Source organism: Primulina tabacum, chromosome 1, assembly GCF_025594145.1.
Source record: "Primulina tabacum isolate GXHZ01 chromosome 1, ASM2559414v2, whole genome shotgun sequence".
In the NCBI taxonomy this organism is placed as follows: Eukaryota; Viridiplantae; Streptophyta; class Magnoliopsida; order Lamiales; family Gesneriaceae; genus Primulina; species Primulina tabacum.
In genome coordinates this window covers 47,179,394-47,193,412 of record NC_134550.1, presented here as the reverse complement: position 1 = coordinate 47,193,412, position 14,019 = coordinate 47,179,394, and the positions used below count along the sequence as shown (strand labels likewise).

The following is a 14,019-nucleotide window of genomic DNA, read 5'->3' as shown; positions in this document are numbered from 1 at the left end:
GATTTAAAACAAATTTATAGGCTTTGATCCATGGATCAGCCCACGCAATATAGGGGTCAGATAATACAGGGCCGGCCCAACGTACAGCCCATGCAATCACTTTTCCCGGTAATATATACAGAGGTTTCATCTTGTACATCCAGTACACGGACGGTTGTCCGCCGATTGCCACGTAGTGACCACACTGAGCTCGTCGTATATATATATATATATATATATAAATAATGACCCATTTATTTAAATTATTTTGCTACATGACATATGTAATAATGTAAAGACAAAAACTTGTGTGAGACGATCTCACGCGTCGTATTTTGTGAGGCGGATCTCTTGTTTGAGTCATCAATGAAAAAATATTATCTTTTATGCTAAGAGTATTACTTTTTATTGTGAATATTGGTAGAGTTGACTCGTCTCACAGATAAAAATTCGTGAGATCGTGTAACCTACTCTAATGCAAATTCAGATGGTGAGGCAGAGTTTTAAAATAAGTAGGTAAATGTAACGTGCGTGGGAACATATATACAATAAATCAGAAACAATCATCATAATAAAATATTTATGAGGCGAAATTTCCACATTCAAATAACAATACGGATGAAAAATAACAAAATTGTTTAAATAAATGGCTCATTGTAATTATAAACGTGAATGGCAAAAAAAAAAAAAAAAAAAAAGCCTTCCTAGAATTCAATGCAACATATTAACATTGGTTTCACATCATTACGATCAATTTTAATTATGATAATAAAAATCATATTATATCAAATGCATATTTAAACTCGAGCATCTTATTCTATTTAAATGTCTTAATATTTTATTTTTAAAATAAACACTTATAATTGGTAAACTTTATTTTTTTTTTAAAAAAAGAGACCGGGCTTGTGGTCCAATGGTCTCACTTGCCAGATTAGTTGGTTCCCCTCTTGGGTTCGATCCCCCACTCCGCGTGTGTTGTACCATTCTAAAAATTTTCAACAGAAAAATCAATCACCAAACATCAATTAACATTTATTAAGATCATTAACCTTTTTTAAAAAAATATAACCAAACATATATTTTTGTGACAAGGGTTGGCAGACCTCTATACCTAGAAGACCATTCTAAAAAATCTCCAAAAGAAAAAATCAAGAGTCGGTCTCATGTGAGACCGTCTCACTGATCTTAAATTTTGAGATGGGTCAACTCTACCCATATTCACAATAAAAAGTAATACTCTTAGCATAAAAAGTAATACTTTTCATGGATGACCCAAATAAGAGATCCGTCTCACAAATACGACCCGTGAGACCGTCTCACCCAAATTTTTGCCAAAAATCAATCACCAAACATCAATTAACGTTAATTAAAATTATTAACCTTTTTTTAAAAAAAAAATATAATCAAACATATATTTTTGTGGCTGAGTGTACCCGGAAACGTGGATCACGCAAAAAAATGAGATACCCTCAACGACACTAATAGATTCAATATGGACGTATGGTTTGTTTCAACCTACTCGTGCAGGCACTGCCTGCACGGGCAATGAACGGCCCGGATCACTCCACATGAGTGATCCGGGCCCACCTCCCTGTAAAAAAAAAAAAAAATTGGCTCGAAAAAATCCGAGCCGTTGGATCGATCCCTGCAGACAGTGCCCGCAGGGGTAGGGTCGACCGAACCATGGACGTATCATTTTTGACCAAATATCAGGCAATGAAAAATATGTGCTCGCATGCACAATTGGCATTGGTATTCGTCAAATTTCACTTTCAATTCCTCAAAAGACTTGAGATCGATCAATGTCTATAAATCACGACGTCTCATCTTTGTACGACTTCGTTACACCAATTCCAATTTTACAAAAATGTACCCATCAAATTTACAAAAATAAACATATTTATTAATAAAATATAAATATCGACTTTCGAAATTCATAAAATTTACTTGTTTTACAAGTACATGTTTAACAGCTTATACATGTTTACTATAGCTGTAACAAAGGATCGCCTGCCTACACCACTCATATCTCCATATAAGTATGACTAAACCCGAACGATAAAATCATAAAATGGTCTATTGCTTGTTGCCGTAGGAAACTAAGAAATCGACCACTTTCGTGCATTGTTCTTGCCGCTTTCTCAAATTATCAAACATGTATGGCTATTCTTGAGGACTTTTTTGTTCCTGACGTGGGTGTGTGCGTTCTTGAATGTGATTACTATGTGTTTGGAGTTGTTAACGTGGGTTTTTTGTTTGCTGTATCAGGGAAGGTGACATGAAGACGATGGATTCAGAACAGCTGAGGGAGTATGCACACAAGATGGTGGATTTCATTGCTGATTATTACAAGGATATTGAAACATTCCCTGTCCTTAGCCAAGTTCAGGTAGAACCATACCTTCACTCTTTCTTCCTTCCATGAACTTCTCTGTCTTTGTTTGCGTAAAGTAAATGAAGCACACAAGCTAGGCCAGGCCATTTAATTTCAAACTGCTGTGATACTTACAAATTTTTGAACTGAAATATGGTCGGTCAGTTAATTAACTTATTTTCTTCATGTAGCCTGGTTATCTGCAGGAGCTTATTCCAGATTCTGCACCGGCTCGTCCCCACTCATTTCAAGATGTTCTGGATGGTAAAAAAGTAAAAAAAATCTATTTTTATAAACACAATATGTAGCCGGAAAAGGGTTTTACGTGTATCCTACAGTTGAACATAATAGAAAAAGACAAAGAAAACATAACATTTATGAACAAATGGGAACAGAGTATTATTTATCTAAATGGAAGATTGAATCTTGTAGGACTACCTCAAAAATGCCTGGACCTGGATTACTGAATGCCAGATTGGGTGAAACACAATTTTATTACTATCCTTGTTAGAGATGTTAGGTGTCCCATATCGGAGGAATTACATTTTTGGAAGTTGTATATATAGATTGGAACATCCTCTCCGCTTGAGCTAGCTTTAGGGGTGGAGTTATGTACAAGTCCACGATCTTAACATTGTTTATTTCTGGGCGCATGAGGGTTTTGTATTAGATATCTGGCGTTGACTGAATTTAGTTTTTGTAAGCTGTATATATGGACTCATCCTTTGAGCTAGGGGTGGAGTTCAACTTAAGTCCATGATCTTTTCAAGATGTACGAGAGAATGATCGCAGGAAATTGAAAATTTAATGTTGTGTATGTATGCAGGTTAATGCCCACGATCTTGTGTTTCATTTTCAATGCAGATATCCGAGACAAAATCATGCCAGGGGTCACCCATTGGCAAAGCCCAGGATACTTTGCATACTTTCCATCAAATAGCAGCATTGCAGGATTTTTGGGGGAAATGCTCAGTGCTGGTGTAAACGTGGTGGGATTTAGCTGGATAACTTCTCCTGCCGCGACAGAACTCGAAACAATAGTTATGGATTGGCTTGGCAAAGCACTTAAGCTACCTGATGCTTTCCTTTCAACAGGTATTCGTATCACTTACTCATGCTTCAAGGACATCTTTGAATGTGATTGCTTAGAGAAGCTTTTTTCCTCCTAAAGGAAAGCAAGGAAAGCTATCTCATGGAAAAGTCCGACCTTTCAACAAAAATAGTCGAACTACAATTTTGTACAACCAAATATGCTCGATCTGTTTGCGAGGAGAAGAATTTGATTAAACAAAACTTTGCAAACGATTGCTTTGGTTTTTTGTTTTTTTTTTCCTAGTGAAGTTGGACTTATGTAAAAACATATTTTGGTTCTTAACTTCTTTTATGGAAAAATGACTTTCTAAACATCATCTTTTTCTTTCTAAAGCTTGGTTCTGAAAGCCTCATCTTGTTTTTTTTATTTATTTATTAAAGTAGTATTAAAACCTTTTCTAAATATATGAACTATCTTTTTACATATAAAGAATTTTTATCTGCTTAGTTTTTGCATTCGCAAAGTTGTTTATGATTGGGAGTCGAGTTCTAGGACACGGTGGTGGAGTGATACAGGGCACTGCGAGTGAAGCAGTTTTGGTTGTGCTTTTGGCGGCTCGAGATAAAATTTTGAGAAAGGTTGGGGAAGATGCCATCAGAAAGCTTGTGGTGTATATCTCTGATCAAACTCATGCTTCTCTGCAGAAAGCCTGCAAGGTGAATTGAATTTTTAATACAAGTTAAAACGTCCTCTGGTACATGTGATTATACTAGTCTACATTCAATGTTAATCTTAATAAGTTGGATAATAGACAGTAGTTTGCATATTAACAATATTTGATGGTTTTCAATGGTAGTACTTGCAAAACGAGTTAGCAATGCATTAATATTTTTGAAATACATATAACTGGAAAATCTTCGTTTAAAGCGTTTTGTTTATCAATTTTGTTTATCAACTCATTATGTAAACTCTGCTTATTTAATTCTTATTGATGATGCCAATTCTTTTGTTTTCTTTCCCTGACAGATTGGAGGAATTTTCCCACAAAATATCCGGATTCTGGAAACAGATTCTTCCACTGAATATGCTCTTTCTCCCGAATCATTAACCAAAACAATTTCACAGGACATAGCCTTGGGTTTAATTCCCTTCTTCTTGTGTGCTACTGTAAGGAAACTAAGAAAAAAAATTAAGATGAGAACTTCTTATATTATTTATTTACTGTATTCCCCACGTGCTCAACTTGTTCTTCAATTTATTTTAGTTTTTGCATTGGCTGAGGACTCTGTTATGACTATTTATATTTTAACTAAAGCGTATCCTTAAACTCTAATTTGTGATTTTGATGTATAAAATACCAAGTGAAATGTCTTAAAGCACTGCCTCTTAAGTGGTATGCGCTTTATTCTTCACAATTTTGGGACAGATCTAATTCCTGTATTAAAAGATCACAGCCTGTTATGTTATCTCCTCACTTATGATCGGCTGTGGTGTGTTGCTTCTGCCTAAGTGATTTTAAGGTATTTGAACTCATGACAGTTGACTGATGTTGTTGCTTCTGCCTAAGTGATTTTAAGGTATTTGAGCTCATGACAGTTGACTGATGTTGGTTATACGAGTAGTGTAAAGTTCTTCTCATAATTGTAAGTGTTGATATCAAAGAACTTCTTATGTGAGTTTTGTAAGGTTTAGGTGTGCACCTGTTCAGCACCATGTAAAGTTTATTATTAGTAAGTCGACTTCACGAGAGATTTGACACATTGTTTGCTTAATTATTCAAGAAACAACTATCTGGTCTAGAACGAAAAGGTTGTTCTTGATCACCATCTATGAAAATGAATGCCACACTGAATTTTTTTTAAAGAATACTAAGAGTTAATTGCGAAAGAAACATCTTTTCTTTTCATTGGCAGATTGGTACTACATCATCAACAGCTGTAGATCCTCTGCTTGCATTGGGGAAGATTGCAAAGGTGAGTTTTGCACAGTACTGAGACATATTTACTTTTTATGCTCCTGGAAAACATGTATTCCGGTAGTTATGTTATTCGTTCAAGTGGCAGCATCATGAGAGAGGCTGTTATTCATACAGGCTCAATTTTTTGAAACACTTTGAAGCAAGAGGTTTCATATGCTCATAAACTTCTTCCCTAACGATCTACTAATTCCCATGATTTTATCGAACTCAACAGTAATCTAGCAAGTAACCCTTTGAAGAATTCCCGGCTTTAGATTAAAATGCTGATTTTCAAAATACTGGGATCCATTCCTTTTGAAATATTAATCTTGTTTAAATCACGCTAGCATGTCTCTCAAGTTCAGAGATAGCCCCTCCACTAAATTTCTGCAGTATTCCTATCTGTTAATAATTTCTCAAGTTTGTAGTATTATTCAACCTGTTAAAGCACCCATAGTTTTAATATCAATCTATATCATTGAGAAACGGAAAGGGCATCACCAGTTGAGACAGAATTTGGTGTACTAAGTCAAGCAGGCTTCACTTTGATTTTGTTCATTTTGTTGGTGAGGTTAGTTTAGATAGCAAATCGCTTGTGTTAAAAGTCTGAAAGTGGTCGACTAGAAAAGGTTACAAAAACTCTTACTACATGGCTAGAATCTGTCCCGTTCTGATAGTTTTCATTATTACTCATAGAGATAGGTCATCTAAAATCTTATCATTACAAAAAGGATAAAAGCACTTCTATGCATGCATGATAAAATACAGAGTAATGGGCTATGGTTTCACGTGGATGCTGCTTATGCTGGAAGTGCTTGTATCTGCCCAGAGTTTCGTCCCTACTTAGATGGTGTTGAGGAAGCTGACTCTTTCAACATGAATGCGCACAAGTTATTTTTGACCAATTTTGATTGCTCGGCTCTTTGGGTGAAGGTATACTATCCAATTTATTATTCTTGAATTATTTGTGATTCCAGCCATTTCTCACACTGTGGCATGAAGATTAATTCCATCTTTTGGTTTGAGACGAGGTGTGGAAAGCAACTATGAAGACATAAATTATATTAACTGATATTGTCAAGCTACCTAACAAGCCGTATCTACATATATGCTAATTTCTCTTCTCTATGAAATTTCTTAGGAGGTGCTGATCAGTTATATCCTTTTCTTTATTTTCCCAGATTTTTATTAGTCTATGATGCTAAAACATTCTAAACCAGCTCTTTATTTTTCATATCAAATATATTTGTTATGCAACAGAGTGCTAGTATTTACATACACGCTGCTTCGGAATCAAGACGATTCTTTAAACAAACTCTTTATCATTGCAAAACCATCAATACTCGGGTAGCGAATACCTGAAGTTTAGTGCTTCATGAGCTATCAATTCTCTTCTATTGCTGGAACTGAACTGTATTATGACTAATTAATGTTAACAGGAAAGAAATGCACTCATCCAATCACTCTCAACAAAGGCAGAGTATCTAGAGAACAAAGTGAGTACTTTAACATACTGCCATTATATTTTTGTAATTTGTAGTGATATTCTGTTGCAATATGAAAGTCTTTGTTATGCTCTTCAACATTTGGTAGCCTTGTTAAGGTGAATTGTTGATATAGCAATATCTGGAATGGCCTGGCTGTTAGATTCCTAAGAGGTCAAAACTATTTGGAAAGTTCAGGGTATGTTTGGCTTTGTTTTTCAAAGAAACGTGTTCTAATACGTAAAAACAGAAAAAAAAAAAATCATTTCACATCTGCCAACATTGATCATTGATTTTAATTCAAAATTTTCACCCTTCCTAATATGTAAATTAACACAATACAATATATTTTAAAAATTTATATGCTAGTAAAAAAAATGACTGCTAAAGTAAATTTTGAATTTTCTATGAACATATCCAAATTACACTTCATTCTTCAATGCAGTTTTCAAAAACCCATTGTCTCAAAACAAAACTCCAGAAACACTTTAAACAAAAGTCAAAATGAAACATAACCTCAATTTTTCGTTTACTGTTGTCGTTACCTTTTTTTTAATAGAAAATTAATGTTGATGCTGTAAAGCATAGCACAAAAATTCATCATCTGCATGGACATCCTCCCTTGTTCAAATGTTAGTTTGAACTGCAATATATCGTGTTTATTCATGTTTATTTTCTGGATGATGGTGGAAATTTGCTATAAGTTCGGAAGAAATTGGATTCCTTTGTATTAGTGTAAGATGTTGGTCTCCTTTGTTACTTCATTAGGATTATGTAGGTGCATCATAAATATGCATTTAATGTAATTCGTTTCAATTAATTTTGCTTGGGAGAGTGATTTTTACATGTTGAGAGCTATTATCTCACACTTTGTGATGTATCATGTTGCATTGATTCTTGTCAAGTATGCATTGTAATTTATCAGACTGATATTCAGGCTTATCAAGAAAACATGGTCGTGGATTACAAAGATTGGCAAATTCCTTTAGGACGCAGATTCAGGTATTTGTTGCAAATTCCTTTTAACTACTGTCAATTGCCTAAGATGATCTAAACTAATTATTTAGTTTACATAATTCATAGGCGGAGAACATTTCAATCGTTGGTATATCGATATATATTTATTGTTGAGGGTTTTGCTGGTTAAAAGTCCTACTCCGGAAAACATAGAGAGGTCATTTGAAGATACTAAAGACCTCATTTTGATGTCAATTTAACAGTTGAACTAATACTAGATGTAAATTGTCCGTACAAGTAGGGCAAGAATTCTAATCAATAGTCAAATAACTGAAACAAGCCCTCTGCCCAATAGCTCCTGTGTAAGTATGCAATTTTTATTGTCACAAGAGGCAGGAAAGCTTATTCTCACTTATGTTAATTCCATGTAAGGGTAAACCAAGTCTAAGAAATTTTCCTATTAAAAAGAATACGAAGTATTAATATTAATCGCAGAAAAGGCATAATTAAGTTTTTCAATGCACATGGATTAGTGCGAGTAAAGTTGATGAACAATGTTACATGATTCTGTTATGTTCATGTGTTATAATTCATGATTTCATCCTTTATGTAGGCCTGAAATCTTAATCGTATGTTGCTTGTTCAGATTCATCACATCCATTACATAAGAAATAACACTATGCTGCTGTATAAGTAGTTGTTTTGTGGTCCTCCTCTAATGCTTTGGCGCAAATCTATGGTCGCCCTGTACCTAATATAGAATATTTGTCACAGATCTCTGAAGCTATGGATGGTGTTCAGACTTTATGGGTTGGAAAACTTGCAAGTTTATATAAGAAATCGTATTGAACTGGCTAGGAAGTTTGAAGATCTTGTTAAAAATGACGCAAGATTTGAGGTAATGATACCGCAAGGGGATTTATTTTTTATGTCCAGAGGTGCTAGTTGATATCAGCTCTGAGAATACCGGTAGCGGATAGAGAGGGGGACAGTACAGTAAAAATATATGTCAGTCGTTCAAAACTTGGCAGTATTTTAATTATTTACCCTTTTAGAAAGGTTTTTGACTCTGCAACTGCTGCATACTGATGGATAATGAGAGCCAATTGATACACGACTTTCTATATTCTTCCCAAAAAACTTCTTACCCACAATGAATAGTGAAACTGTTCCCAGAAGCCTAATAGGGGCATCAGATAGAGCAATCTTCTAGGCATCTTTGGTTTATGAAGGAATCTTTCTGCAGTTTGAGTGGCTTAAAACCTTTTCTTCACACCATATATAATCTGGAAACTAACACCTTGAATTTAGTATGGTTTAGATGTGGAAAAACCAAGCAATATTGATTATGTGCTACACAAATATGCAGATTTCTGCCACTCGACTTTTTTCTTTAGTATGCTTTCGCTTGGTTCCTCCACATAACAATGAAGAGCTGGGAAACAAATTGAACAGCGAGCTACTAGATGCAGTTAACTCAACTGGAAAATTATTCATCTCTCACACGGTATTCAATGCTATTATGATAACTGTATTAAGCATCAATATTATTGATGGGTCACTTTACATGAGTACATTGGAACAGGGCACAAGTTCAAACCTACACAATCCCCATCACACTTAACTGGTTTTGGGTGATTTTTCATGATCTTTGTTTCCCAATACTAAACCACATGCATGTGTACATGTGGGATACTGATTTTGGCTTTATATCTCCAGTCTCTAACTCATACATAAAAGCGAGTTGTATGAAACAAACCACACCCCAGTCACAAATGAAAGGCAAGTGGTTTTGTTACCTTGTCCTCAGAGTGTGAATTAATCTCAACTTTTATGTTCCCGTGTTTAGGTCCTGTCGAACAAGTACATACTCCGGTTTGCAGTGGGAGCTCCGCTGACTGAAGAGAGGCACATCTTTGCTGCTTGGGAGATGTTACAAGAAAAGGCTTATGCTCTACTGAAACGTATGTAGAAGAAGGTTGTTTGCTGAGATCTATGGATCGCTGATGAGTTCAGGGAATTCTATGCCCTGTTGATTGGGAGTCCTTTATTGTTTGTTCTATTATATATCTTAGGAACTAGCCTTATGATGCTATTTTGATTGTTACAATAAAAGCCTTTGTACTTCTCTAACAAGTAAATTGGACTATGTTATTGTTATCATAAGCATTTCTCTAGTATGCTATATGTCTCGATAAAAAATTCACACCCAATGAAATATATCGAACCGATAATCACGAATCAATTTCTTAAATGGAACCAAACCGAACCACCCCACCCCAAAATATAAGTGTGTATCAAAGAAAAATGGTGAGATGGCTTCGCTCGAAGACAAAGACACTATGTAACGTACCGTACATTTACTATTGCAACAATTTGCGGAAAAATTAAAAAATTTTCTTAAATAAGTCGTGAACACCCAGAGTTTGATAAAGTAAACTGTATGTCTCCAAATCTGTTGCAACAAACGATCTAAAAATTTAAGTTTGACAAAAGTATTTGAACATTTTCATAAAACTAAAACTTGGCGGTTCCTCGGGTCTAGCCTCCTACTCAGTCCAAACCTGCCCCTTGGTCACCACCTCCAGTCCTCCTCATAATCATCCTCACCTGCATCGATCAAGTCTAGTGAGTCTAAAGACTCAACACGTATAAACTTGGAGTAACGAATAATACGTAATAAAACCACATGCAACTTTAAAATACAACATACATACTTGAAACTTGAACTTACACTAAACATGAACATACGTACATAACTTAGACGTGTCATAATGTGAAAACTTTCATAAACATACTTGCATACTTGTACATACATAAACATACATGAACTTCATTATTTTGCGTAGAGGCATGTTTCAAAGCAAGTGACCCATAACATAAATCGCCTGATCAGACTAAACCACAGTACTGGGCTGACAGGGACGAATCCACTGCCACATACATGAGATCCCCGTTCATGCTTTAACTGGCGGATTGGTCCCCATTCATGATTTAACGCTTTCCAATCCTGATCTAAACCCGTTCATGCTTTAACGGGGTGGGTTGGTCCCCGTTCATGATTTAACGCTTTCCAACCCCATACATACATTGGTCACAAGACATTTAGCATACCTCAAAAACTTGAAAATATTTTCTTGCACGTCGACATACTTACTTGGCGTTGAGGATTCGTTGGATTTCATTTGGGGCCGCTGCTGCACATACTAACATGAATTTTAGTTACTTAACTTGCATAGCTTAGACGTAGGCATACGTGTTCACCCCCGAATTCAATAAATAACTTAAGACATTCTAGAACACTCGGGACTTGACCTCTTTTAAATCATCGTACTAACCCAAGACATGAAACTCCCAAAACACAAATAAAATTTCCCAAAATATACGAAGTACAAGGACCCCGCGCCTGGGTCCGTGTATGGGTCCATGTAGGTCCGTGTAGGCTCGCAAATTTGACACTTTCAAGGAAAACGAAGGCACGGACCCTGTGTCAGGGTCCGTGGAAGGGTCCGTCTAGACTCGGTTTACTGACACTAAGGAGGAAACAAGGGCACGGACCCCGTGCCAGGGTCCGTCGAGGGGTCCGAATAGACTCGGTAAAATGACACTTCGAAGGATATAAAGGCACGGACCCCGTGTAAGGGTCCGTGTACCTGCGCAAATCAGAAACTCACGAAAATTTAATACATGGGATGCTTATCAGTTCTAGACTCGATTGTATGGAACATGAACCGACACCCCGAGACTCATCCTAGTATGCCATGACAACGAACCAAATCAACGACGTCCACTCTACGACACATACAATTCAAAAACACGACAATTGACACCAAATCGCTTCCTACGACTTCTAACGAATTCGAGTGCCTATCACCACTAATCGACAACCCAAATGCCAACCCAATATCATACTGAGCATACCTAGACGCAGCAACGATCACCATCGATCCCCAACGAAGCCTGCAACAATAAAATCTCAAGAACACGTTAATAAACATATTTTTCTGAAAACGCAGTTTGAGCAGTCCCACGAAAAATACCATAACTCACTCAATTCTTACCCAAATAGTTTGAATTTACTGTCAAATCGAAGGTATCAATAATTTCTACAATTTTTGTGTTGAAAGTTTTCTCAAAAACGCGACCGAAAAATCGCAGTATTTAAAAAGACAGCAAAAATCGAAAATTTTAGATCTAAAATGGTTTCAAAAGTGTTCTAAACATAATTGCTCAAACTTCTACGCATCACGCATGTATTTTTACGCATAAATAACAACACAACGCATAATATAACGAGATCGATGCAGCAATAACAGAATATACGTGCCTTTTTGATGATTTGAAATACCGTAACGACGATACCGAAGCGGGAAGGGAGCGAGGCTTGATCCGGGACGATTGTGGCACTAAAATCTTGCAACGAGGGTGACGAAAACTTGCTGGAAATTTGAAAGAAAGGGGCGGCTACTGCTATCCTCAGGAACCCTAGGTTTCTTTCTTTTTTTAAAAAAAAAATCTGAAATTCTGAATGAATATGTGTGTGTGTGTGTTTGTGTCGTGAGTTTGTGTGTGTGAGTGTGTGTGTGCGTGTGTTTAGTTAGGGAAATTAGAGCTAATTAGTTCATTTAAATAAATAATAATCAATCACAAGGTAATTGAAATGCTAATACCCCAAAAGTAAAATAATGCACACAAGTGTTTAACTTTAAAAGTTTGAAACTTTTAAATAACTAAATAAATGAGTAAATCTTTTAAAATGCTAAAACTAAATAAATTAATTAAAATACCCCATCCTTAACTTAAAAATAAAATATCATTCTTAAAAATTGCCAAATTCGTCACCGGTCCTTTCCTCGATCCCGCCTCGAGTAATCGCCTGAAACATGAACTTGAAAAACATTTTAACTTGCATCACATAAACATTAAAATAATGCAATTTAAATAAATCATGCATCACTAAAATCATTTTAAACTTAAATAAAATATTTAACAATTTAATTAATGCATGGGTTATACGTGTACTGAAGTTGGGCACTACAGTTCCTCCCACACTTATAAAAATTTCGTCCTCGAAATTAAATCTTACCGAACAACTCCGGGTAGCGGTTCCTCATATCTGCTTCGGCTTCCCAAGTGGCCTCCTATACTGATTGATTTAGCCACCGGAGTTTGACCAACTTGGTCACTTTGTTCCGAAGTCTCCGCTCCTGTCTATCTAGGATTTGGACGGGTCTTTCCTCATATGACAGGTTCGGAGCCAACTGTTGTGGGGACCCGAACTTAATTCGTCTTCTTAATCATTATAAGAATCAATATAACAATTAAGAAATGTGGGACATAAATTTTTTTCTTAAAATGCAAATGCGGAAACGTAATATAAACACTCTGATATACATGTCAATATAAAAGTAAAAGTCTTGTACAACATTATTTATCTCACACTCAAGTTCAGTTACTACATCAAGTACTGAAAATCAATCTACTCTAAGTCCGGATCTCCACGCTAATCGTAATCTCTCATCCTCTTCCTGATCCTGATCCTGATCCTGCCCCACCTGTTGTCATGCACACATACAAACAAGACAACAGCCGGATAACTCCGGTGAGAAATACAATCCCAGTATAAACAATGTAAACATGAAGTCATATAAAAACATATATATAAAATCATGAAACACATATCAATATCATGTATAAAATCTGAAAGACATGTATCGATATAAAACTGTAAATCAACTCTAGACTCGTCATCTCAGACTCGACTCATCTCTAATCTAGGGATCCCGATTGAATAAGAAATCAACGTTCTCCCACCTTCTTTCCCCAGCCAGATGGTGGTACGTTCTTATTCTCAGACTTTGGCTATCTATATCGAATATCTGCAATATAAGTCGATCTACTCCTAAGCACATCGATATATACCCAAAAGTCCAGTAACTTGGCGGTTCTGCCAAAGACTAGGCAATCTGCCCAAACTCTATCTTATGCTTTGCTATAAATCAATAAGATAAGCATATCAATATCAAGAATTGCAAATATCAATGCAATAATCATTCAGTATGTGATTTTGGGAAACTCAAGTTAATCTAACTCGAGTTGTGCAATCCCGAATCAACATTGATTTATACCTTTCTTTCGGTTAGTCTGACTCTATCGAAGTCTCGGATTCAATGCCTGTCAATAATCAATCTGGCAATGACAATATCGAGGGTATCGTATCAATAAACAACTCAGA

The 14,019-nt window shown here is 35.9% G+C and overlaps 1 protein-coding gene and 1 long non-coding RNA gene across 5 annotated transcripts; one reads left to right on the top strand and one right to left on the bottom strand.

The window, feature by feature from the left end:
- Positions 1-1,977: 1,977 nt before the first annotated feature.
- Positions 1,978-9,964, top strand: LOC142545171 (tyrosine decarboxylase 2). Of its 4 annotated transcripts, XM_075652171.1 has the most exons (14): positions 1,978-2,136; positions 2,248-2,368; positions 2,545-2,617; positions 2,786-2,832; positions 3,180-3,448; positions 3,939-4,102; positions 4,413-4,553; positions 5,300-5,359; positions 6,112-6,276; positions 6,783-6,839; positions 7,765-7,829; positions 8,559-8,682; positions 9,154-9,291; positions 9,634-9,964. In XM_075652171.1, exons 2-14 carry the CDS (start codon positions 2,292-2,294, stop codon positions 9,754-9,756), a joined length of 1,503 nt encoding a protein of 500 aa, XP_075508286.1. In that variant the 5' UTR covers positions 1,978-2,136; positions 2,248-2,291; the 3' UTR covers positions 9,757-9,964. The 4 variants fall into 4 exon arrangements, with proteins under 4 accessions (XP_075508286.1, XP_075508293.1, XP_075508302.1 ...); XM_075652178.1 differs by lacking the exon at positions 2,786-2,832 and having other exon boundaries at positions 3,218-3,448; XM_075652187.1 differs by lacking the exon at positions 9,154-9,291.
- LOC142545192 (uncharacterized) lies at positions 4,773-5,330 on the bottom strand. Its single transcript, XR_012820236.1, has 2 exons — positions 4,931-5,330; positions 4,773-4,871 (listed from the first exon to the last, which is right to left on the bottom strand). It is a non-coding gene; the product is annotated as an uncharacterized LOC142545192 (long non-coding RNA).
- Positions 9,965-14,019: the final 4,055 nt, after the last annotated feature.

What these genes read in the sequence shown, in the direction of transcription:
- LOC142545171 (XM_075652171.1), top strand. Translation starts at nt 2,292, where the DNA reads ATGCACACAAGATGGTGGATTTCATTGCTGATTATTACAAGGATATTG. An exon ending in TGATGCTTTCCTTTCAACAG is followed by an intron (nt 3,449 to 3,938) that starts GTATTCGTATCA and finishes GTCGAGTTCTAG; the next exon opens with GACACGGTGGTGGAGTGATA. An exon ending in CAGAGTATCTAGAGAACAAA is followed by an intron (nt 6,840 to 7,764) that starts GTGAGTACTTTA and finishes ACTGATATTCAG; the next exon opens with GCTTATCAAGAAAACATGGT.